The sequence below is a fragment of the Plasmodium cynomolgi genome, chromosome 3 (assembly GCF_000321355.1).
Source record: "Plasmodium cynomolgi strain B DNA, chromosome 3, whole genome shotgun sequence".
Lineage (NCBI taxonomy): Eukaryota > Apicomplexa > Aconoidasida > Haemosporida > Plasmodiidae > Plasmodium > Plasmodium cynomolgi.
In genome coordinates this window covers 577,168-602,750 of record NC_020397.1, presented here as the reverse complement: position 1 = coordinate 602,750, position 25,583 = coordinate 577,168, and the positions used below count along the sequence as shown (strand labels likewise).

Here is a 25,583-nt window from a genome sequence, read left to right as displayed (position 1 = left end):
TTCCTTTCTTTTCTTTTCATTTTTTGTTTTCCCTACATTTGTATATTTGAATAACCACATGAAGGAGGATACTTCCCAGGGGGGGCCAAAAAAGAAGGAAAAAAAAAAAAGGGAAAAAGTAATGAGCTCTTTAAAAAAGTATTTATATGTTTAAAAGAAAGAAATAAAAAAGAATTACACGGATAAAAATTTATAACAGAATGAATAAGCATTTTAATTCTTCAGTAAATAAATTTACCAGCAGGTCAAAATAAAGTAAAAAAATTTTCCCCGACTTATATTGATTAAACAGGAACGTAGGAACCTTAGTGCAATGTAAAAAAAAAAAAAAAAGGGGTTAGAGGAAGGAAGGGTTCAGGGTATAAGAATCAAGGTATAAAAGTATAAGAATAGGGGCGTAGGGGTATGGAAATTAAAGGGTGTGTGTAATTATTGAGTGGAAAATTGGAGAATATTGGTTCGGGTTTAGGGTTTAGGAACAACAATATGGTCTGCTACTTAGCTGTTAAGGGTTATAAGAGTGTAGGGTATATGAATAAGGTTATTAGGGTAAAAGGAATAGAAGGTTTCAGGGTATAAGAATATGGTTGTATGGGTAGAAGGAATTCTGATTTGGTGTTATAGGAATATGGGTGTAAGGTTTTATGTAAAGAAGGTTTGAGGGTGTATAAATAGGGGTTTAAGGGTATTTGGAATGGGAAAGGCACCTTAGATGGCGATAAACAGCACACCTCGTAAAATCGATCACGCGGCTAACCTAAATATGCAGCCGAAAGGGTGCATCAATAAAAGGAAAAAAAAAAAGAAAAGAATGTGAAGTAGGAAAAAAAATAAGAAAGAAAGAAATAACAAAATAAAAAAAGGCAGCAAAAGGAATATTGGACAGCGCTTGCGTAAGAATTTCATGTACACATAAAAGGTTTGCCCACTATTCATTCGAACACGTTCTGCATTGCAACTACTCCAATATTTCAGGGATCTTTTTTTTTAAAAAGGAAAAAATATATACATACATGCATATATACATATACTCCTGCATATTCATGTACATGTAGATATGCGCGCCTCCCCTCTTTTTGCTAGCTTTGGATGTGGATTTGCGCTCGAAAGTATGCTGTAGAAGCGAAGGAGGAGCATGCAACAATGCGTGCACAACAAAAACAAGGAGCAACATGACGAATGGAATGGTCGATAAAAGCGTAGTTGAAATGCAATAAAGAGGGAGTGTGAGGGGTTTTCATAATGTGCAGAATAACCCTACTTTGGGCTATCCCCCTTTAATTGAAAAACGCACGAATTGGATAATTCGAAAGGAAAATGGGAAAAAATAAAATAATAATAAAAGAATACACAACCCTGGCATGGCTTAACCCACTTGCAAAAACTTCAGCTTGAAACGGGTTGCGTGTTGTGCCCCTCTTCAGCTCCGTACCGCTTTTACATGCTTTGGCTCGGGTCCTGATTTGCCCCTAGCCTAAGTCATGCGCTTCCAAGCCCAAGTTGCTCAAGGGAAAAAGTAAAAAAAAATGTGGGAGGAAAAAGGAAGGAAGGAAAATATTACTATCGCAGCTTCCCATTTTCCCCCTTCCCCGCAAAAACATTACTCCCTTTTAAGCGTTTCGCAACAATGTGGTTCAGTCGCCTCACTTGAAATGCGCTTTACTTGCTTCCTCTTTAATTGCTTGTGCGTTGTAGATTTTACTGTTCGTGCGCTTTGGATCTATATTATGCCCGGATTATACAGAAAATTTCCCACTTTGTTTTTTCAACCAACTTTCCACTTTGTGGATGCAAAAAGGGGACTTTTTTTTTTCTAGTTTTAGGAGACGAGCTGGCTCAGCTGCGCAGTTGGCCAAGTTGGCGTAGTTGGCGCAATTCGCTTTGTTCGCCGATCCCACCGCGGTAGGTAACTGCTGCGTAGTTCGTGGCAACGTTGAAACTGGCTCCACTGTTTGAACCGCTCCCACCGCTCAAACGACCCTTTTAGAGGACTACCCAGGTGTGGCCTCCTGCGCGTAGGTGGCAAACATCCCCGGGGAGTACTTTCACCCCATTTTGCGAATGGATGTAAGTGTCCTCCTGGCAAAGAATGAACGATGCCTCTTATTTGTGCCAAGTTGGATATGGGAAGAGCTTTCCGTAAGAGCTGAAATTTGGCACCTCCTCGTATGGAAAAACTGCTCACCTTGTGCGGAAAATGTTTCACCATTTGAGGGGGAAAAATGCACTACATAACCACCTATCGAGGTGCACCTGGGGGAAGTTCCCGCCTGGGGTTATCCCCTACCGGAACCGCGGGCCCAAGCTAAGAGGTATAACTGTGTTGAAGACTTTGAGAAGACCCCACAGTGGTTACAGTAAGAAGGGGGGCGACCCATCGCACACCACAAGGCACATAACGGATTGCAAAGGTGGCAAAGCAGATCCGTTTAAAGAAAGGCATGAAAGGGACGGAGGGAGCGAACGCGGTGACAAGCTAAACTCAGAAACGTCCATGTACTACCCAGAGCGCAATTCCTTCCCATATGTGACGACCGGCATCGTGCTGGGCATGGTGGGCATTTCGTCCTTCTTCCAACTTTTAATTTACAACTTGAAAAATTGCGACGACGAATCGAGCATCCTGCTGAGGGTAAACGAAATCCTGGACCATCTGGATGCCTACTTTATAATTCACGATTTTGAAGAGGGCCCAAGCGAAAGACGCAGTACATGCGGAGATGCCTCTGTACAGCCTAGCCTCTTCAACATAAAATATTTGACGTCTCCATTTTTCGTTAATGAAAATTTCCTACAGTGCGCAGTTCAGCTATCCACTTTTTTTTTGGCCTCCAGATTTCTCGAAAAACAATTTGGGTCCCTAAAGTTTGGATCCCTATTCATATGCGGCTGCATACTTTCCAATCTTCTAACACATCAATTTTTAAAATACCTTGCGAACCAAATGGAAGCATTAAACTTCTTCAGCTTTGTTCTCATACACCCTTCTGGGTGCATGGCTTTTATATGTGCCCTGTGTTCCATTTGCTTCAAAAATTGTGCCATCTGGAAGGACATTCCTGTCCACTGCTCGATTTTAGTCGTTCCCTATTTATTTTCTTCCTTTTATGGCCTCTTATCTTTGTACAAAATTGGAAAAAACAGCTTGGACAGGACTCACGGGGAGGTCACTCAGGAAGGAGGCTCTCCCAATCAGCGGAACTCCCTTCAAAATGTAGACGTTAAAGACCATCCCTACGAAGATCCCCCACAGATGGGTATGCCAAACACGAGTAGCACCCTTGCCAACGACCCAATTGACCCCCTACACAGCAATGACAAAGAACAACCAAATGGCCTTTCCAGTAATAAACACCTCCCAAGTGAAACCATGGAAACTCTAAGGAACTTCCTAGTCGTAAAAGCATGTGATGGAGTTATTAAGAGACGCAAAAAGGAAAATATGTTTCCAAACAAAAAGCTGCAGAACCTCAAAAATGAATCGCTAAGAAATATCAACGAAATTAATAACAAGTCGAAGAAAATATTTTTTGGTTTGTCTTCTTCCTTTACGGACATATGTGGCATCCTGCTCGCCTCATGCGCGCCTTTCCTTTTTAAAATGATCAGGTAGGTTTTGTTGTGGTTTCCCGCGCGCTGCCAAGGTAAGGTACGGTACACGTGCCCTGTGCACCTATCCAAATGGAGAGCAACAGACAACCGCGTTAAACTTGCCCTCCCAGGTGCGCCCCCAAGTTTGTAAAAGAAGAAGACCCCCTCTACTCATTGCGCGGTTATAATTTAAGGGGGAAAAAACTACCGGGTGGACGTATGTAATTCTTAACATCTGCATTTTAGCTACATTATTATTTTTTTTTTTTGTTTTTGTTTTTTTTCGAGTGAAGCTAACAATGTTATGCACCCCTCGAAAGGGCTAAACGTTTTGTGGGCGCCCAGGGTGTCAGCCATCTTAAACGAGCGCGCCTTTCTTTATCTGTTTCTTCCCACCTTTCATTTTTCTTCCTTCCGCTTTAATCGGAATAGCCTTTTATCCATAAGACATCGTACGGGAGGGTGCTCCCTGCGCGCAAGCAACCCATTTTTTGGAAATGCTGCATTTAGCAGCACCACCCCGGGATGCCCCATTTAGAGACTCTCCCAACCTCACCGTTTCGGCACTGTTTTCATTTTTAACGACGACAGAGACACCTTCCTCTTCACAGTTATATGGAGCGATGCATTCTTATGTTTTGCAATTTCTTCTGCAGTCATTCTTTTATTTGAATAATTCAGATGGGCCAAGTCGGCGTTCAGGACCTTTTGCAAAATGCCGCTGCTCTTTCGTGGGGGAAACTTCTGCATGGGTTTTTCCAAAATGGAGGAGAACCCCTTTGCGTTCTTTTGGTCCAGGTGGCCGATCGTTTTGGTCAGTGGATCGCCCTCAAACCGGATCTCCACATCGCTTGGCGCCCCAGCACTCGATACCGACTTCTTAACCTGCAGGAAGTCCCTCTTCATTGAATATCCCTTTAAGCTCCTCCCCATCGGATGCGCACCGAATTTCTTGCTGCCATCTGCGTTGCCATCTGTGTTTCCACCCACGTTTCCATCCGCGCTTCCACCCTCGCTTCCTTTATCGCTGTCCCCCCGTCTTACCATTTCCCCCTCCCCTTTGCCTACCCCTGGAAAGGCTTTCCCTTCCAAGTCGCTAGCTATTTGATCCCTATGCTGTTCCTGTTCCGCACCCGAATCATCGCTGGGCTCCGAACTTTTCTTTTCCCCAGGGGTATCAAATTCACTGCTCCGCTCCTCCCTCTCCGTGTCAGTACTGTGGCTCGATGGCTTTCCTAACTTCCCATTTATCGTGAAATTGAATGCATTAAATAGGTCAGAGAAATACGTACTGGTGCTCCCCTTGGGCGCCTGCAAAGTCAGAAAGGTAATTGTAGGTGCGTTCGTGGGGTGCAGCAAACAACCGCCGCGGCAGTCGCGATGCGCTGCTCGTGAGAACAGACAGCTTCGCGCTACCATGTGTGCACGCGGGAAAGCGAGCGAACTTTGGGGGGCCAAACGGTTGGGCCTTTTTTATTTTATGTTATTTTATTTTTTCTTCCTTCGCTTTACCTTCTTGGGACTATCCGCCCGCTGTGACACGCTCGCTTGGGTCTCCTCTTCTGAAGAAAAAAGAAAAAAAAGACTTCCGTTAGTGGGGTATTTTCAAAAGGGGGAGAAATGCTGCTCCGTTTTGTCCAACATTTATCGCTCCTTTGCCCTTCGCTTCTCTCCATTTTTCTCCCTTTTGCTTTTCCCAGAACGAGGATCGCATCACTGGACGGCGCCTCACTAAGGGTTCCCAAGCACCCATACTCATAACCCCCTTACCTCTGCCACCATCTTCACTCGAAGTAGTTATGACCACCTCGTCTAAGTGCACAATGCTTCCACTTTTTTTTAAATCCAATGGACTTTCCTTGAAACTTTTTCTCTTTAACAAATCAGAAATATTCTTCCCATTTGGTTCTTTTATTTTTATAAGGTTTTTTAATCCGCCTGTAAGGGGGGGCGGCATTTTCTTTGGGGCATTCTTCACCTTCGAGATGACTCCCTTCAACTGCCCATTCGACATCTTCACTTTTCCATTTTGCACGGACAAACTACTGCTACTTTTCTCTTCTACTTCTGAGCCTTTCCCACTAAGTGGATGCTTCAAAACTGGAGTATATGCCCCTAACTGGGGTCCTTTCCCTTTTGGTACGACCTTTCCTTTCTGAGGGGGTGGCAGCAGTCTACGAGCTATGCCTGCCTTCGAACTTTGTACAGTAGTTTCCCCCAAAGTGTTCGATTCATCCGTGCCTTCCACCCCAGTTTGGTTGCTTCCTTCTTTTAAAATGGGGGGTTCAACTGAGAGGCCACTTGTTTTTTCCACCGCTTTGGCACTCATCTCGGTACCTTTATAATAGCAACTTTGTTTTTCTTCATTTCCCGTTGGCGATCCCCCGTTTGGCCCTTTGGACAAAAACTTTTTACCCCTCATGATATTTTTACTCCCCTGTCTTTTGGCTAGCTCCTCTTTATAACTCTCAACTGGGTGCACACCATTCTGTTTAGCATCCTTTGGAGTACCTTTCTGGGTGATGAATCCCCTTTTAGACACATCTACCTGGGCTTCCTTTCTGTTAGAAATTTCCTTGACATGGATCTCATTGGAATATCTCCTTGTACCCAAGCTGCCAACTCGATTGGCCTCTTTTTCAGCACAAGGGACTGCTACATTTTCTCCTTCGTCTTCGTGCCTGTTCTGCGGTGCCAATGTTTTGCTGACTCCTCTTCCGGTTGAGAAGAGTTTCCAACCTTCACCTTTCGAAGGGGTAGTTGGAGGGGGACGTGGCCCAGGAGTTACTCTCCCCCGTCCTGAATTAGCCGAGTAAAGCATTCTCCCTACAAAGTTACTGTCCTTTTTAATACGGTTAAGGTTAACAGGAGAGGGTCCCAACATTTTTTCACTTTTGTGGACCCCTCCTTCAAGGGTTCCCTTCTCCATGCCAGGCACTCCATTTCGGAATGGCTCCTTTAGGAAATTTCCCCCCTCTTCAACTTCAGTACGAAGTAATAACAACTTTTTATTTTCTTTCCCCCCCAAGGGGTCACTTGCGTACAAATGAGTGTTATTCCTATGGGAGTATATCCCCATCCGGCTGCGTGGGAGACACTTGGGTGAAAGGTCACCCGACAAATGGGGATCACTCCACACGTTCGGCTTACTCAACAAGTGCGAACTGAGCGGTAATGTATTGTCCCGATAAATATCATCATCCTTTAGGATCATTTCAGTCAAGGACGGCTTGCAAACACTTGGGTCCTTCGACGAGATAGCTCTTAATTTCAAACTGAGGGGAATAAATTTCCAAACATTATGTAGATGTAGCCATTTTTTATCATCAAATAGTACAGATACGTATTTCAGATCATTGGAGCAGTGTTCCCAGAGGTGTCGATACAGTAACCATGATCTGTTGTTTGTCTTCACACACAACCATTTTAAATCCCTCTTGCATAATTCCCATCTGTCAGTAATGGCTAGCCACCCCTTATCATCAGTTTCGGAAGCTATCCACTCTAGGTCTTCTAATTTGTGTGGAGGAAGTTCATCCTTTGTCTCCGTTTCCTCCTTCTCTTGGGCTTTCTCTAGAGTACCCTTCTCCACGTGTGTATCTCCTATTTGGGTTAATACTGTATGTATCAATTTTGTGCACCGGTATATTTTTTTATCCCTCTAAAAAGGTGTCATCGGGGAATAGGGGAGAGGTGTTTGGGGGTAGGAGTCACATAAAAGGGGTGAAGACTTTCGTCAGAGCTTTGGCTTCGCCTTGCGGGGGTACTTAGACGCACTCCACTGCGCACAAGTGAGCATGCGTAGCTATGCATACGCAACTACGCGCCGTTGAGTCTTCCTACCACGGTGATCGAATTCAGTATGGAATGGATTAACGGGAGGAGGGCCAAGACTGAGGGGCAAAATGAGGAGCCGTCCGCGTGTTCGTTCTCACGTTCGGGCGTATGTAGTATTTTTTTCCGCCTGTTTTATCTACTTTGTGCGTTCCTTACCCGGTGTGCGCACGTCCGAGCATATGTGCTGCACTATGTCACAGATGGCGTTAATGAAGACGTTTATCAGCTGTATGTTCACGTCTCCCCCGTGCAGTTGGCTTCTCTACGAAGAGAGGAAGAAGAAAACGACAGGGTTATTTTTTTTTTTTTTATAAGAGGACCTCTCCATTTGGTAGCAGCAATTCTGTTTTTGTCTAATCACTGCAGTGGTGCATCCCCTTTGGCTGTTCGGCCCTTTCGAAAAGGTGCCCATTTTTTAGAAGAGCAAAATTGCACTGAAAAATTTTTTTTTTTTTTTTTTTTTTTTTCTACCTTTAAATTTCGTATTTGGTTTTTATACGAATACACCGCAATTTCGTACTTCTTCACCTTTTCAGTCATGCTACAAAATAAGTCAAAAAAAAAGACAACGTGAAGCAAAAGATACAAATATAATTTAAACGCACTGGGCGTGCCTTTTTTTATTTTTCATTTTAATTGTACAGTCGCTTATACTCCCTTAGCTCGTTTAACTCCACCAAATAGTCTGCATTGTTATTAAAAAGGTTCTACAAAAGGGGGTGAAGGGAAAAAAAAAAAAATAAAAATAAATATATAAATAAGTGATCCACTGGGGTTGAGCAAAAGGCGTATTCATGCTTTCCAATTTTAGCGACCTTTTGTCTTTTTCATTTTAAAAAATATATTCCCCTCTTCGTAAGGAGGGGTAGAAACAAAATTAACCATTCTTATTGGGGTGCCCTTATCATTTAGCTGCTTTATCGCTGGTGCCAAGGCGGCTGTGTCCCCTCTCGAATGGAGTAACGATAAAACGATGATTTGAAAACCTTTCCAATTATTTTGCGCAACTGTTGCTGTGTTGCGATTTGTGTGTGGTTTCAAAAAATGCAGCTTTTTTCGAATGATACAGAAGTGCTAATTTGTCCAAATATGGCAAAGTAGCAGGGGTGTGCCGCTTCAGTAGGAGACATTTTTAATTAGTGAGGCGCATGCACTTTACGGTTTTTATGCTTTTACTTAGTTATTTAGCTAGTTATTTTATTTACTTTATTTTTTTTTTTTTGTGTTCATATTTCTCAGCAAAAATATGTGAACACTCAAGAATTAAATAGAGGACAAACAGCAATGTACGCTGAATTTTGCCTAACTCGTTCAGGTTGTTTTGTAACAATCTGCAACAGCTAGCGAGAAATTACATACATTTATTTCTCTCTTTTGCTGGTTCCCCATTTATGTTGCTTAATTTGGCTGGCTTTTACCTTTGTTTTTTTTTTCTGAACAGTGTGTGCACAAAAAAAAAAGAAAAAAAAAATTCTTACGGCTATCATAAAAAAATGCACAACTTGGCAAATGAATTAAAAAAAAAAATTGTGTAACAATTTGTGGCTTTGCAAGTAGAAATGAGCAAAGGGGAAAACAAATTAAATGCATACATATACACGCACATTCGGCTAATCCATTTTATGTTTAATTTCACCAGTTGGGGTGAACATTCTGCGATGGGTTTGAAAAGGGACGTATTTTTATTTCGACTTAGTTTGTTACGCTTGGGATGAAGTCAAAGAGGGCGTGTCGCAATGGGCCTATATGGATGGAGAAGAAATTGAACGAGGTGTGACAAAACTGGGGGTGAAGAAGTTGTCTTAAATGCCTTGCCGTCACGCCACGCCACACAGCGCAAAGAACATTTGTTCCTTTGCTGTTCAAATTTGTTCCCCTTCACTAAAAAAGTTGCACTTCATTTTGTCTTTTCTCCCCTTTGAATATAAAAAGGGTGATTTATTGTAAAATATGAATGCGCCCTGGCCTCCCCTCTTATGCTGAGTAAGAATTTCTACACTTAACATGTAGGCCTTCACATTTACTCATTGCCTTTTTTTTGCGGTCATGGAATCCTGAACAGACGAATTTACACTTTTTTTTCCCGACAACATAGTGAAGAAATGTAATTCACGTTATATGTCGTGTTCCCTATAAATTAGCCCTGAGCTTCAACAACGTCCTTTTCTTTGTTTTTTTTTTTCATCTCCACATAATTGTGAATTCTCGATATGTTAATTTCTGTGGTTGATATTTGTTCGTGCAGCCACTGAAGCTCTTTGTCCTGGACAAAAAAAAAAAAAAAAAATTATAAACGTTGAGCGCGAACAAGTTTGTGCCATGTAAATATTTTGCCACACCCTGAAAGGTGGGTTATAAATTTTTTTTTTCTTCGCACAGAGGAGCATATTTTGTTTGCGTCATTTTATTGGGAGAATGAAACAAATGGTCACGAAAATGCGCTTTCCGCATTTTATTTTTCCCCTTTTTTTTTGCATAGTGAGATGATCTATCTTTCTCACATATTATATGCACACGTGTGCGTACCATTTCGTCGTACAGATTTACTGCCCTATCCAAGTGGTGATTCAGTAGCTCGACGGCCTCTTTAAAGGGGAACTCAACCATCACGTTGGCCTAGTAAGTGCAGGGTTAAGAAGGGTTAAGCAGGGGCGGTACATGTTGTGTCTCTCAAATGGCGAAGATACAAAATGAAGAACGATCCGTGCCAGTGATGCTTGCGTTTTCGATTACCCCCAGCCAAAGTAAAATGTGATCCGTTTTGTCGACAACTCCCCTGGCGTACAGGGACTCCTCCAAGGGAAAATACAGCTCCAAGTTTTTGCTCTCGTTCATTTCCTGTAATGGTGTGATGGGTGCACATGAGTATGTGCGTGTGAATAGGCATATGCACGTGTACCTCTATAGGGGTGGGCAAAATGGGTAAACCATCTGGAAGAGGTACACGTTGGCCAACTCGAACGGGGCTGCAAGCACTTCATAAATTCGCACTATAAAAACGTTTAGCATGCATACGGAGGGATGAACGGGCGAACGGACGAACCTTTCTTTTGTAAAGGGCATTTACTACTTTTAGGGCATCTTTTAATTCGGGGATTTTCTTCTCCGTGTTGATCTGTCTAGTTACAAAAGTGTGCTCCATAAATTTGTACTTCCTGAAGGAGACATGGTATGAGAAATTTCCACCATGGGGGAGGGTGTTCATCACCTTGTTACTATTATGTTTGCCTTTTGCAAGCGAAGGGCTTCCACTTGTATGTACAAGCTACAATGCGGTAACGAATATGTACGTGGTGCCCACACATGGTGGAGACGTCTTTTTCGCAAAGGGTAAGGTGCACTTACAATAGGAGCTCCTTGGCCAGGCGAAGAACAGTTTCCTCATTTTTGTTTTGCAGAAATTCTGTGACGTGTTCCTGCGGAATGGAGGCAAGATGCATCGGCATGGATAGGCATGGATCGAAACAGGTTAACATGAGGCCAAATAGAACTGTGTGGACGCTGCTTGTGGCGCTCCCCCACTATGCAAACGCTCCAATTGGGATTGCTAAGTGAAGTGGCCCCCAAAAAAATGGCTTCTAAGCAGCGCTTCTTGGCAGCGCTTCTAAATTCTTCCACTTTGTTTATCTTTTCGCTAACTATGAACTTAGCCCCGGGGATGTTCCGGACGGACCTCGTGTTGTCCGTCAAATCGTCAAATGACATGTTTGTATTTCGCAGGATGGGTGAGGAAAAATGGCAAGCTCGCCTTCACGGCTTTGAGTTTGCTACAGCTGGGTTCACGTCAGGGGGGATACCTTATAGGGGCAGCGTGGAATTGCTACGCACACATGCGGACGTACATGCATATGTATCTATGCGATTATACATGCGCATGGAAAGGCACACTTTTGCGAAGTCACACTTCTGCTAATGTAACTGCTTGCTTCCAAAAAATTGCCGCTCCTTCGCGTCATGTTCTGCGCAGGTTAATAGCTCCTGCAGTGGAAAAACAAGTGCCATTAATGGGCGCACAAATGGAGAGAAAAAAAAAAACGCGAAAATAATTCCTGCCTCCATGCGAGTTTGATAATTACGGCTGAATGTTTTGCTTGCAATTTTGTTCACACGTTTCTGCGTCGGAAGTTGATCCTCGTCACAGGGATATATATTCCTCGGGTGCGCGTGCAGGGAAGTCGTACTAGTTAGCAAGGGCGTTTGTTTGGGTGTCACATAGGTGTTCATGTTTATATTTCCACTTATGCTTTCGCATACCCGTTCGCTTATGCTTACACTTATGTTTACGCTTATGTTTAATTTTTTTTGCGCAACATGTACCCTCGTGTTAATGTTAAAATGGGTCCACGCTTACATGACAAAGGGAGAGCTACGTGCTACATGCACAATTTCGAAATGGGCGAGTATAACGCCAAATGGTTAGCCCCTTCATTTTTGCAAATTTACATGTGTTCCCCATGGCTAGTCGAGTGCGGTACGCTTTTTTGTCGCCTTCCAGATGACCTCCCCATCGCAGTAGCACACCGTCATGAGGCCACCCCCGTTTGCGCTTTGACTATGCGATCAGTGTACGCATTCTGCTGGATATGAACATAAGTACTTGTATGCACAAATGAATAATTCTTTTTGGAGGCATTTGAGTATTGTCACACACACACACCGTGTGCCTTTTACTTTGCTTGTTTTACTCCACAAGAGCAACATGCTATTTCGGCTGGACAGGCACACAGTTGTGGGTTTTTTAAAAAGGGCAAATTTTTCGTCTACCTGGTTTTGCTCCCACATTTGGGTAGGGGCTATTTTTAAAGGGTAAAAAAAAAAAAAAGGTGCACATTATGTGTGCAAACTTTTAATATGTTTTATGCAATTTCGCTTTGGGTGGATGCAAAAGTTTGGCAATTCTTTTTAAATGCTGCGCATGTACGAGATGGGCACGCTGGACAGATACACACGTAGGTTCGTACGTTTGCATGTTCGTGTCGCGGCATATATGTACACACCCCACCGCTGTGGCGAAGCAGAAATGCTTAACAAAATTGGCACATAAAATCACGTAAAAATTGAAGACCCTGAAAAAGTGGACGGTCAGACGCCCCCCCCCTCGTAATTACGCCCTTTTCCTTTGCTTCATTTTTTTTTTTTCGTTTTAACTTTGCACGCAAGGCCTTCCTTCACCTCGTACACGTATATACATGCTAACGGGGCACACCTTCTCACAAAGGGGAAAAAAAAAAGGAACCTACGAATGGACGCTGCTGCCAAGAGTTCCACGTAGGAGCATTCTATCTCAGTGAGCAACTTGCACAGGGAAGGAATTTGTTAACTGTGTACATACATGTACACATACATATGGGGTGGCCAAACTTTTTTTCCCCTCTTTTTTATCGTAAATTTTGTGCCCACCCACCCACGTGTGGCACTTGCTATGGGTAATAAATCACTCCTCAATTCACGTTTGTTGCCAAAATTGGCACATACAAAGTAGGCGCACCTCCATTTGCAACACTACCAGGGACATCCTCTTTTTTTCTGCTTGTTAATGAAAAGTGAGTAGGGGAAGAAGCGCACCTTAAATGCGCACTTGGTACATCTTTGCAAACTGCGCAATTACGAGTATGTCTCATGTATGTGCCCCTTTTTGGAAATAGAAAAATCACAACTGACGATATTCCCCACTTTTATAAAATTTTCCACAAAAAAAAAAAAACTAGCAAAAATGCTGATACCCATTATTAACGGCAAATAACATTTTCCCACCAACCCCCATTCGAATGCAGTCCCTGTGGCTTATCACTCCACAGCTTGTTTGCATAACCCACAGGCCAGTGTTAAAACGTGTGCGAAATTTTAACTCGTGGGGTGTTAACCAAATATCTCTGCTTGGCTTCGAAACGACTCGAATGTTTCTTATGACCTAAGAAAAGGGGGAAAAAGGGAAAGACAATGATGTAGTGTTTATGGCTACCTGGAAAAAGCTACCTCTCTTTAAGCTCTCTTCGTACAAAAGAGGTTCATTTTAAGATCGTTTGGTCACAAAAAAAAAAACAACTGCGTGAGGAACGACGGCTTGGGCTGCCTCCACGCAAGGGGAGAGAACTGTGTAGAGATGTACGCCCAAGCATATATATGCACAGATGGTGATTACCGGCGCACCCTTATAATGCTTAAGCAGAATATCAATTTTTGTCCCCTTGATAGAGAAGCCCCTAATGAGTCCCTCCTTCTGCAAGAGCTCAAGTATCTGGACGTTCAGTACGTGGAAAGGGCACTTTTGGGTCATGGCATCCGTCCGTAGCAAAGATACGACCATTTCGCATGCCCTCTGCATTGTGCCTTGTCACGTATCTTTGGCATAAACGGCTGAGGAGAATTTGGCATCAGGCCTATTTGAGAATGTTCCTCTTGGGGATGTTCCTTTTGGGGGGTTCCTCATTGAAATGGCTCTTCCATGGGGAGGGGGAAGCGTACATTAACGTGGGCCTCCACGTAGTAGCATTCGTCAAAATGGAGATGGCGAGGTGAAGGAAAAAATAAATAAAATAATATAATATTATATAATATAATATACTTGGGTAAGATGCTACGCATCTGCGTTGTTTAACTAATTTTCTCTCCACTCCTTTTCAATTAACCCCTTTGTCGCGAAAAAGGAGTACACTTCGGCCCCGCTCCATTATAATTGGCGTTTTTTTTTTTTCCGCCCCTGGGAAAGACTCCCTTTTTCTTCGTGTTGCATTGTATTTGCGCCCTTTACTTTCGGGCCACCATCTACACACGACAAAAGGGGAAAGTATAGAGGGACTCTCCCCCTGGGCAATCGCCCCGTTGCTCATGTACTTTACACATCTGCTTGGGATTCACCCAAACATACGTGCACGTCAAAATGAACTTCGCGCGATTCTTTAAATTGGACATGATGTACAGTTTTTATTTGTTTTGATAAACGCATTTTTTATTTTTTTCTCTCCACATGGGATGATATATAAATACAAGTCGATCATTTTTGTGTTAATTTTTTTTTTTTTTTTTTTTTGCTTCCTTTTCTTCGATTTGTTGTGTTTTCAATCTTTGGAGTGTCTCCAATGAGACGAAGAGAGGAAGTACACTGTTCAGGTAAAAAAAAAAAATAAAAGAGCATAACAATATACTACATATGTGCATTCACCATAGGGATAAGGGACTGTCACAATTTAGGAACATGGAAGAGAGCCCACTTATTCATGGCAACATCTGCCATGGGAAATTATCTGCACTGCGACGCTTCAAATGTGGACACTCCAAATGTGGACATTCCAAATGCTCACAACCTTTGAAAAGTTCCGTCTCAACAGATTCGTGTGCGCATTCACATGGATTATTTTTTTTTGATGGCAGTCTGCACAATGTTGGTGATTTTTATGCTGCTGCGAAGTTTAGAAGCCATTTAAAAAGAATGAACTGTACACCGCTTCATTCATACGAAGTGGAATTTGCCTTCCTCATATGGAGTGCTCTGAGAGGAAAAAAAAAAAAGGACTCATTGGAACGGAAAATAAAAAAAGTAAGAGATGGGGGGTCCCTTCCCAAATGTGCCGCTTCTTACTGCAAATGAGTTTTTAAACACTTAGGGGGTGTATGTCCTATATTTTGGTGGTAAAATGTGCTCCTATGTGGGTGCATGATGTCGTCGTGACTTGCTCAGATGGTGTGCATTCTCAACATGAGAGGAAGAAGTCTGAGCAGTTTTTTCATACCCATGGGGTAGGCTTATCCCCCGTTTTGTCTGGTCTCCTTTGTGTTCAATTTGAAAGGCGGTTTTAATGCGTGCACCAGGGCACGCGCAGCCTTATTTTTTTTTTCTGCGTTCTTTCTTCATATTGTCGGTGCCCCTTTCTGCATTTTTTCCGTTCCTTTTTTCTTCATTTTGTCCGCTCCCTTTTCTGCATTTTGACCGCTCCCTTTTCTGCATTTTGACCGCTCCCTTTTCTGCATTTTCCCCTTTTATGTTTCCCCATAAATGAGCTGATCACCAGAGTGAGGCTTCATTCTGCGCAAAAGGGTCAGGCTTGAAATTTCTTGATCTCGAGCTGGCGCCACGTCGTTGCATGCAAAACAAAATTGTCAAAAGGGTATCAAGGTAAGGCATTTTACGCATTTGAATTTTTTAAATACACACATTTATATCCCTAATGAGCACGCAATTTTATTTCTTTTAATTTTACAGTGCGCATTGGTACATTTTTAAAAATGTGATTTGTCCAATTTTGGAACATGTGAATTTTTTTTTTTTTTCCAACTGTTCCTTTTGGGTGTACTCAAAAATGACTTTCTAAATCTTGTCTACAAAATGGTAAACCCGGGCATGTTTTTTTTTTTTCTGTGTTGGTTATTTGTTTGTTGAAGGTACGAACTGGTGCATGTGAATGCTCGGATGAAGTAGGCCGATCTGTTGTCTCTATGCACGTGTGGCGAGCATGCAAATGCTTACCCATTTGTTTTGTTTTGTTTTTTTCTCAGAGCGAAGCAGTGTCAAATGGGAAGCCAGGGTGTGGAAAAGAGCCCAAGGTTGCCCCCCCTATGAAAAGTACGGAGCGCTGAAAAATGACATAGCTGGCAGTAGCAGGAAAAATAAAATAAAAATGAAGTTTACCTAGTCGACGCGTGAACGCGCAACCGCTTAGTCTGAACAGCGCGAAGGCACAAATGTGCGTGTAGACACACATCGCACTTGCCAGCATAACATAACCCGGGTGAAAAACATGCCTACTTTTTTCCTTACCTCCTGTTAGTAAATGAAAGCAGTGAATCTGGGAGAAGCGCTACAGTAAAGCTGGACAAACTGAAATTTAAAAGATCCCCCCAAAATATCCTTAAAGCAAAGAAAAGGGGAATTAACTTTGTATCCCTAAATTTAGAGAAAATCATCGAGTTAAAACAGAAGGACCCGCTAATCCTAATAAGTAGTATTTACTCCGGGAAAAAAGAAAAATGTAAGTTTTGAAATCGGATTCGTACATGTGCAGTTAAACGTGCTTGTCTTTTTTTTTTTTTTTTTTCCCGATTTACTCGTTCGATCATTGCACTCATTTTTGCTTCCCATAACCCCCCCACCACTGCCACCACCTTCTTTCAGTCCTTTCCGCTTGCTACGAAAATGAAAAAATCAGAGATGGCAACACGTGCAGCAGAATTACCACTACCAAAGAAATTTGCGATGTGCCTGTTGACTTTAACCTGGACTATGTCTTTTCGTACAGGGACAGAAATGAGCACCCTTCTAAATGCCTCGTGGATAACGTCCCTCAGTATCGGATAAAAAGTGAAAATTTCGCCTTCATCGGGTCGCGAACTCCTTCGCGCCGCGGTGTCCTATGTCGCGGTGTGCTATGTCGCGATATGCTATGTCGTGATATGCTATACCGTGCTTCCCCACACTGCTTTGCTCCACCTCTACGTTCTGCCACACCGCTTCATACTATACCACGTTGCCTTTTTTTTTAAGATCGCGACCATATGGTTGTCCAGTCGGGAGAACATTTCGACCTGAAAATCCTGAACGAGTCCATCCTGTTGAGAACTTCAATCATCATTACTGCGGAAAAATGCTCGGACATAATCAAATCGCGGAGTGTGCACTTCGAATTCCAGAAATCACCTAACCCTTTTGGTGAACCAATATTGCACAAGGGCGAAGTAATTGGCTCGCAGTTTAAAAATATAAATGTGAAAAAAGAAGCCCAAGGGATCTTTAACGTGTGTTCCTGTTACATAGACTATCTGAACAATAATTACAATAGCTGTTTACTAGCCAGTAGGCATTATACACAAATTTACACCCTGCGAGCTATTGTGCCATCTACGAAGGTCATCGATGTGAGCACAGGAGAAAAGATTAATATTAATGTTAAAGAATATGAAACAATGTTCCCTATTGAGAATGCCTTCATTATCGAAATGGTGCATGGGTACCACTGCAACAATATTAACAAGAAATCTTTCACCCAAGTGCAGGAAGATTTTTACCAAAATATGAGGCGACTGAATTTTTATGATGTTTATTTGTACGAAATGGGTCCAAATGAAATAATAGAAGACGTAGTTTTTTGGAAACCGGGAAGTTATTTACTATGTTATACGTCCATTGAAAGGGGGACTATGTTTTCGGCTCTCCTAGCAACTATACATGTTAAGGGTTAGTCCTTTCGTCGCGCACCCTCCGCGCGTTTCCGCACATGAGAGTTTTCATTTCCGCCGTTCATTTAAGAGCATGTATGCTCTGTCCGCGTGCGTCACACGTGCGTGTATTTCAGTACCTTATGTTGCAACCGATTTGCTCCCCTTTCCCCACGCCCAGGATATGACTTAAAGGAGGTGAACTATTTATATGTGGACCTACATTCCACCAAACTAAAGCTAGGACACTCTATTTTTCTGAAGAGAATAGGGATAGGCAAATTATCAGAAGTGGTTTTCAAAAAAAAGGAAGCAGAGAACTGCTCAGGCGAAGTGGTAATTTATTCCAAGGAAACATCAGAAATAAATGTCGAAACAATGGAACAGATAAGCATTGATGTGATCCACGTGTCTGATATAAAATTAAGTGAATACAATGAATTGTTGGACATCTGTTCTCGAGAAAACGGAAAATACAGGTTAATCGGACGCGCAGAATCAAAGCCGTATATTTTACACACCCACGAAAATATCTTTCTTTTGAATGAGTTAAATTTCCCCCCGGATGATGTTAGAACATATGTGATGACAAAAGAATCTATCTTCTTCAAATTTTATCCTCATCTCTTGGAGTACATTTTTCATAATAAGATAGACGCGCTGTACATATCTTTTCTGTGCTACTCGTCAAAAAATGAAATAAGTGTAACGTTCAGTTCAGACAAAAATATGACGCCTAAACGTTTCGCTCAATTCAGAATCACTCATGCTTCTAGCTCAGTACTATATGTAACCAGTAAAGAAATAAAATTATACGTTTTAAAGAAAAGTTTGCAATCGTTATTTGTGTATGACATTACTCCCAATAACGTAAAAAGGATGAGAAAGAATACAGGAATATACGTAGATGACCCTCATATGTTCACCTTATTAAGTAACTATTTCGATTATGCCAATTTTGCAACATGCGAGAATTGCTCAACGCCTATTTTGATGGAACCAGTGTATGATGAAAATAGGAAATTAAAACTACTTTTTTTAGTAACATCAGATCCTCTTCGAAGAATAATAATAGTTAACCTAAAATTTGATACTGTGTACACACATAACCCTAATGCTGTAAAAAACCAATTTGAAGAAATGGGTGAGTTAAGGTTCAGTCTAGATGTTCTGAAAGATTCATCATATCTCATAACTGACGTTTCTTGTGGAATGTTAAAAAATAGATCATTCGATTGTTTCTTGATTGATCAAATGAATAACTCTGTAATAGCCATCCATTATATGGTACAGCGAAACCTGCTACTTCTCATGGACACCTTTCAGGGGGAAAGTAACGGAAATGTCGAAAATGCCTATTTGTACAATTCTATCTTTAGCCAATCTGACACATATTTGCAGTATCCCAAACATGTAGTGCCCTTTCCCTATGGCGATTCTTACGTTCTGTTCGTTAACGAGGTTCGTGCATCTGCCCCTGCGGCACTGCTTTCGAATTGTGTCAGGAGGAGCAGGAGGAGGAGAAACAACTGCGCGTTGCGAAAAGGGAGTGTCCCTGTAGACACGTGCTTCCATTAACGCAGGACTTGTTCTCTCAAAAATGTGCATGTTTTTTTAGTGAATACGTATATTTACTTCTTCTTTTCTTTTTTTTTTTCACCCCACCGGCGGCCACTAAACTAAACACAGGACGAAACCACCGAAATGAACATAATACTGTATGATAGAAACAAACCCAGCAAAAGGTTTTCCTACGTATCCAAAATAAACAGCACATATATTGATGAAGGCAAGATAAACAAAATATACAAATTTTATGATCACAAAGAATTAATTAACAGAAATGTACTTTTAATAGTAAAGGAGCTGGAAAAAGCTGTGCATTTCGTGATGGATCCCATACAAAACATCACCAATGTGACAGAATTAAAATATAGTTATCCGTCCATTATACAAGACAATGGAATTCCATATGCACTAAAAATAAAGTCAGATGAAATTAAAAAAATGAATTTGCTTCATAATTTTCAAATAGATGTGCATAATGCCAATAAATCGCAGCATGTAACTATAGATAAATATGATGGAACTATTACAATAAAATTATCAGAATTTATTGATGATCCCGTTAACCTAACCGCAAAGATGTATGGAGTTTTTATGGAATTAAACACAAACATACAATTTACCGTAATTTGCGCCGATGGGATGAAAGCGCTAAATGGACGCTGTGTTGCCTGCCCATTAGGTTCCTATAACAACATTAATGAATATAGGAAACATGAAAATATTCACGAATGTACTATGTGTCAAGAAAATTCAATTACAAAAAACGAAGCGTCCACTTCCATAGAACAGTGTTTATGTTTACCAGGATACGAATTAAATAACAATGACGAGTGTGTTCCTTGCGCAATGGGAACATGGAAATCAGAAACTTCTAACACCCCTTGCATTTTCCACTGCTATCCTAATTCGCACAGTTTAATAAGGGGTAGTCGGAGTGAAGAAGAAAGCGAATGCAAATGCTTAAAAGGTTATTATTTTGTCTCAAAAGATGGAATAAACTTTTGTGAACAGTGTGATATAGGTCACTTCTGTCCAGGTGGATACAGAGGTGCTAAAAAAAAATGCCCAGAAAATACAACGAATGAAGAACTAGAAAATTTTTCTATAAAAAGTTGTAAATGTAACGCTGGTTTTGAGCCTTTCGACTCTTCAAATTTGAATAATTACGATTTTATGACTAATCCTATTTTTGACGATTACAAAGATTTCGAACAAGAAATGGAACCTTCTCAAGTATGTGTACCATGCAAAATGGGATCCTACAAAAACACAGTTTCGGAAGAAAAATGTAAAAGTTGCTCTGCGCATGTATATACAGATGCAATACAATCTACTTCCATAGCTGAGTGTAAAAAATGCGAAAAGGGATATTATTTGCATGCACAAGATTTGTGTTTGCTATGTCCAGACAATCACTACTGCCCAGGTTATCCTGCAGAAGATAAAAAATATTCATTTTATGAAAACCAAAAGGTGCCCTGTGATGATAAAACTTTGACAACCCCCCCAAATGAATTAAATGTATCACGTTTAAACTGTTTGTGTAAAAAAGGATTTGAATATGCAAAATCAGAAGAAAACGAGTTCGCCTGTTTAGAAGTGCCAAAAAATTACTACAAGTCAGAATTAAGCAATACACAAAAGAAACCCTGTCCAGAAAACAGTATTACAACATATACAAAAACCACGAGTAGGATTAAGTGTATATGTGTAGGGGGCTATTACTGGGATATTAATGAAAACAAATGTATTAAATGTCCTAAGGGATATTACTGCCCAGGTGGGAAATTAAAAGACTGTTTTTTGAAGGATACTTTACATCTGTGCAAGCCTAAAAAAATAAAATGCCCTATAAAGAATTCAACAACGAAAACTGAGAAATCTTTTAGTGAGTCCAGTTGTCTCTGTGATAAAGGCTACACTCTAAGTAAAGAAGCGCTTCGTGAATGCGTTCTCTGTCCAGTTAACACATATAAAGATTTTGTATCAAATGCGGAATGCACTATGTGCTTAACTCCGTATACAACAGATGGACAAGTGGGAAGTGCAAAGGAAGAAGATTGTACATGTTCAGGTGGCTACTACTTCTTTAACCATTGTATACCGTGCAGTGATAAAAATACTTATTGCAAAGGAGGGAAAATGATAGTTAATAACAAGAGCAAAACTATCCACTATGGTCCATCAAAATGTCCACCAAACACCGTCGTTTCATTTGAGACAGAGAGACCACATAATCAAAGTTTTTGTGTTTGTAAAAAAGGATATAAGCATGTCTATACCGCAAGTAATTATACAAAAATATGTGCACCATGTGGACGTGGATTTTTTAAGACCATGATTGGAGATTTTTCCTGCGAATCGAAATGTAAGCCCAATTCAACCAGTTTCACCGGGACGACGCATGAAACACATTGCTTTTGCTTAACAAATTATTACTTCAAAAATGGTATCTGCGTAAACTGCCCCGATGGTGCATACTGTGAAGGTGGTTTCGAAGAAGAAACCTTATTAAGCATGAAAAAAAGTGTAAACTCTTTGGACCCTTCAAAAATTAAACATGTAATGCCTGTTCCTAAAGAAAATTATGCACTTTATAAATTAAAGGGAAATATATACAACGCTGACTGGTTCATCGTAGAATGCCCAATTAAAGAAGCTTGTGTGTATAATGAAAAGTGTCATGAATCTATGACCAATTTTTTATGTGGGGAGTGCAAAAAAGGATACACAAATAATTTTTCGAAGCTAAATTTATGCATAGAATGCAGCGGAAATATTATGAATATCCTGCACATCATTTTCGTCAGTATTTTTGTCTTGTTATTTACAGTTATTATGGCATACTTAAATGTCTTTACAGGAGCTAACAGAAAATCCGTTCATTCTATAGTTATTAAAATTGCGTTGAATTATTTCTCTTGTATGAAAATTTTTTATGTCATGGGAACAAGCGAGCTATATTTTCCATTAAATTTCTCATCTCACGTTAATTATATAATCCAAAGTATTAAAACATTGTTAAAAGCAAAAAAAAATTATGGTCCATATTGCATTTTAACAACTTATTTCAATTTTTCGCATTCAGATGCTTATTATTATGGTATGCTTTTTTATGCCCTTAAACCCATATTACTTGCAATAACGCTGACGATTTTAATGTATCTCGTGGTAGAAATATACAAGTTTAAAGTTAGAGATCAAACAAGGATAAAATTAAATGTAGTAGACAAAATTAAAGAATTAGGGAAAACAAAACTATATGAAGAAATCATGCAAGAGTTGCCATCGGAAAGAGGTCTGGTGTTGTTTAGATATATACCCATACCTGGAGATTCAAAGTTTAAAAGAATAAAAAAATTTCTTGAAGATATGATTCCTATGTATGTCACATTATTATTTTTTATTCACACCAAAACTACTTATTCTATGCTAACGCTTCTAGATTGTAAGGCAATTTACTACAATGATAAATTTGTAGAGCAGTATATGAGCTATGCACCTAGTGTAAAGTGTGATATGTCGGGAGATTATGCAAAATTCTTTATGCTAGGTATTATCGGGATAGTTGTATGGGGAATTGGCATTCCCTTAATGTCATATTTAGTGCTATACAAAAATCGAAAACATTTACATTCAGAAAATATTTTATTTAAATATGGATTCTTAAATAATGGTTTTAATTTTCAATTTTGGTATTGGGAGTCAATTGTCTTTTTTAGAAAAATTTTAATTTTATTAATATCATCAGTCCCTATTTTTAAAACAGCCAGAATATTTGGTACCACTATGTGGCTGGTTTCCGTTTTTTTGTTTTTTTTCTTACAGTGCAGATCATACTTCAACCTTTTGACTCAAGAAATTATCATATTTTAAATAAATTGGAAACTTATAGCATGTTTGCTTGGACAATTACTCTGATGACTTTTGTCTTCCTAACAGTATCTAGTGCTCATGCAACCATAAATTTCTATGTGCTACTATTTCTGTTATTTTTTAATTTCATATTTGTAGCTAAAGTTTTGATAGCTCTATGTTATTCATACATAGAAAATTTAAGACACATAAAAAAGCGTGTTAAAATTCCATTTTTAAATAATTTTTTTGAAAAAATGGCAAAGATAGCTGAGGAAAAATATTATAAAGAGCCTATAGTTTCCCTGAACACGCGAGACAACTCTATTCAATTTATGAGGAAATACAAAAGATATCCTTTACGCAAGCATCGTTTGTTAACGAATGAAGAAAAAATTACTTCCTTAGTGTTTTATCTAACTTTATATATTTTGGAGTATCCAATTTAAACTTTACCATTTTTCATTCTTATTTTATGGAATTTATGTTGAGACTATCAGTGATTGATAATGAAATGCTTCATAAAAAGGGTAAAAGGGGAATTTTAAATTAATTGCCAAAGACCCCCAAAATATCGATGAATGGATAAAAATTAAGGAATCAGAATTAAACAAAAGCCCCTTTTTCGAAAGACATAAAAAAATATTGAATTTATTTACAAAAAATATGCTTATTATTCAAAACAACATCAAGAGTATCATATATCAAGGAGATAAGCACACTATCATTTCTGATTATGAAGTGTTGATTAATGTCTTAAAATACGACGAAGATTTTATGACAGACTTTAAATTTTTATATGATGAGAACGNGGTAAAATCAGGATTAACACTTTCTGACTTACAGTTGTCTTTTACTAAAATTATAATGAAAGATAAGGGATTGATTATGCAGTTATTTTCATTGTTTATTGCCAAGAAGAATATTGTACAGTTTGAACGAGACGTTCACCTTAAAAATAAAATTGAACAGCTTAAAACATTGTATGACATCCTCATAACGGCAAATGAAAAGAAAAAAATTACATTTAGAAAGGATTTTGAAGATGCAGTTAAAGCGGACCCATTTGATTACAGGACATTACAAAATGAATTAGAAACACTAAATGAAAGAATAAACAATCTAATTGACAACTATCAAAAGCTAAAAGATGCAAATTATTACGAAGATGAATGTGATTATAACAATGCGGCTTTGAATAACGATTCAGAGTTTTTTGATAATAATTTAAAAGAACTCAGCTTTAAAGAAGTAACTAATGACGAAGAGAACATAGAAAATGCCGAAGAAGGGGACAACATTATACAAAATGAAGAGACTAACGAAGAAAATTTGGGTAATAAAGATGGGAAAGAAGAAGATAAAATGAAAGAACAAAAGCGAAGCTAACAAAAGAAATTATCACAAAATTGAAGATGCATAAATGTTTACCAACAAAATGCATAAAATTTCATATGTTTTCTACTGCATAATTCTATTTTGAACAAATTTATAAATGAAATGTTTTTGCTACATTTGTGTGGATGCAACTCGTTTTCTTAAAAGAAAAGCGATTTTATGTTGTCTTTTTTTTTTTTTTTCCTTCAACTTGAAGGTTCTGTTTTAAAACATATTTCAACATATTGTTGTTTACTTTTTTAAGATTACCGTTGTTATTACAAAAGTGGGTCTCTAAAAATTTTGGTATGTTTTTTCATAAATTAACACGTAAAGTAAAATGTATTTTCAACAGTCTCGATTCTTATAATATATATATGAAGAAAAAGGCAGTTTTAACGTAGACAATTTTGTCTAAGTGTTTTTTTCTTTTTAAAAATATGTTTTATTTCGAAATATGTTGTAAATTGAATAACATTGTAGCTTTGTACATATATAAAAAAGGTTAACTTCAATTCTGAGTTACAAGTATAATACAGTTTTCAGGTTGTAGTGGAGGTGTGAGTAATGATTCATTTAAGCTGCATTTACAGAACATTAAAAGAGGATCACTGTATGTTAATTTGTGCTCAACAATTAAAGGTAGTACATTAAAAGAAAAACACATAAGGTAAAAAAATTATCAACAGTATATTTACATTTGTGCATAAACGTTAAATTTTTGTTTTATTTTTAACATAAGCAATGCAAAACAAAAAATAAAAACTTAATATCCCAAATAATACAATAAAAAGCAGTTATTTGAAACATCCATACATATGAATGTTGTTTGTTATAGAATATGCTGTCTTTTTAATACAAGTTAATGCATATACTATGTCATATGTAACATTTTTGTTCATAGCAAACATTTTCATACATGTTCTATTGTGTATATTAAATCATTTTTAAATAAAAATTGTGTATTCTATTAAAAGGAAAAGAAGTGTGATAAGGCTTTATTCAAATTTACATTTACTTTTATCCGTCATAATATTTTATAACCCTTAAAAATTGAACAATAAAATATATGAAATTCTTTATAATTACTTGAACTTGGACAAAAAATTGATTACTTTCGTTTTGATGCTTATTTCAAATAATTATTTCACTAAATGCTTTATTAATTTTATTTTTCTAAAAGACAAAATTATATTTATGACTCA

At 39.2% G+C, this 25,583-nt stretch overlaps 5 protein-coding genes across 5 annotated transcripts; 2 read left to right on the top strand and 3 right to left on the bottom strand.

The window, feature by feature from the left end:
- Positions 1–2,197: 2,197 nt before the first annotated feature.
- PCYB_032230 (hypothetical protein) lies at positions 2,198–3,607 on the top strand (the record flags this gene model as incomplete). The annotated part of the gene is made up of 1 exon (XM_004220893.1): positions 2,198–3,607. A coding segment is annotated over one exon (1,410 nt), but the record flags the coding sequence as incomplete, so codon positions are not given.
- Positions 3,608–4,143: 536 nt separating this feature from the next.
- PCYB_032220 (hypothetical protein) lies at positions 4,144–7,968 on the bottom strand (the record flags this gene model as incomplete). The annotated part of the gene is made up of 7 exons (XM_004220892.1): positions 4,144–4,902; positions 5,104–5,153; positions 5,362–6,336; positions 6,742–7,252; positions 7,435–7,484; positions 7,585–7,690; positions 7,900–7,968. The coding sequence occupies 7 exons, from the start codon at positions 7,966–7,968 to the stop codon at positions 4,144–4,146; spliced, it is 2,520 nt and encodes an 839-aa protein (XP_004220940.1).
- Positions 7,969–9,565: 1,597 nt separating this feature from the next.
- PCYB_032210 (prefoldin subunit 3) lies at positions 9,566–11,133 on the bottom strand (the record flags this gene model as incomplete). Its single annotated transcript, XM_004220891.1, has 6 exons — positions 9,566–9,691; positions 9,955–10,044; positions 10,162–10,266; positions 10,472–10,583; positions 10,774–10,844; positions 10,951–11,133. The coding sequence occupies 6 exons, from the start codon at positions 11,131–11,133 to the stop codon at positions 9,566–9,568; spliced, it is 687 nt and encodes a 228-aa protein (XP_004220939.1).
- Positions 11,134–13,253: 2,120 nt separating this feature from the next.
- On the bottom strand, positions 13,254–13,753 carry PCYB_032200 (30S ribosomal protein S8; the record flags this gene model as incomplete). Its single annotated transcript, XM_004220890.1, has 2 exons — positions 13,254–13,339; positions 13,579–13,753. The coding sequence occupies 2 exons, from the start codon at positions 13,751–13,753 to the stop codon at positions 13,254–13,256; spliced, it is 261 nt and encodes an 86-aa protein (XP_004220938.1).
- A 2,184-nt stretch (positions 13,754–15,937) lies between these two features.
- Positions 15,938–23,022, top strand: PCYB_032190 (cysteine repeat modular protein 2 PbCRM2; the record flags this gene model as incomplete). The annotated part of the gene is made up of 6 exons (XM_004220889.1): positions 15,938–15,950; positions 16,194–16,394; positions 16,538–16,723; positions 16,907–17,596; positions 17,759–19,038; positions 19,267–23,022. 6 exons carry the CDS (start codon positions 15,938–15,940, stop codon positions 23,020–23,022), a joined length of 6,126 nt encoding a protein of 2,041 aa, XP_004220937.1.
- Positions 23,023–25,583: the final 2,561 nt, after the last annotated feature.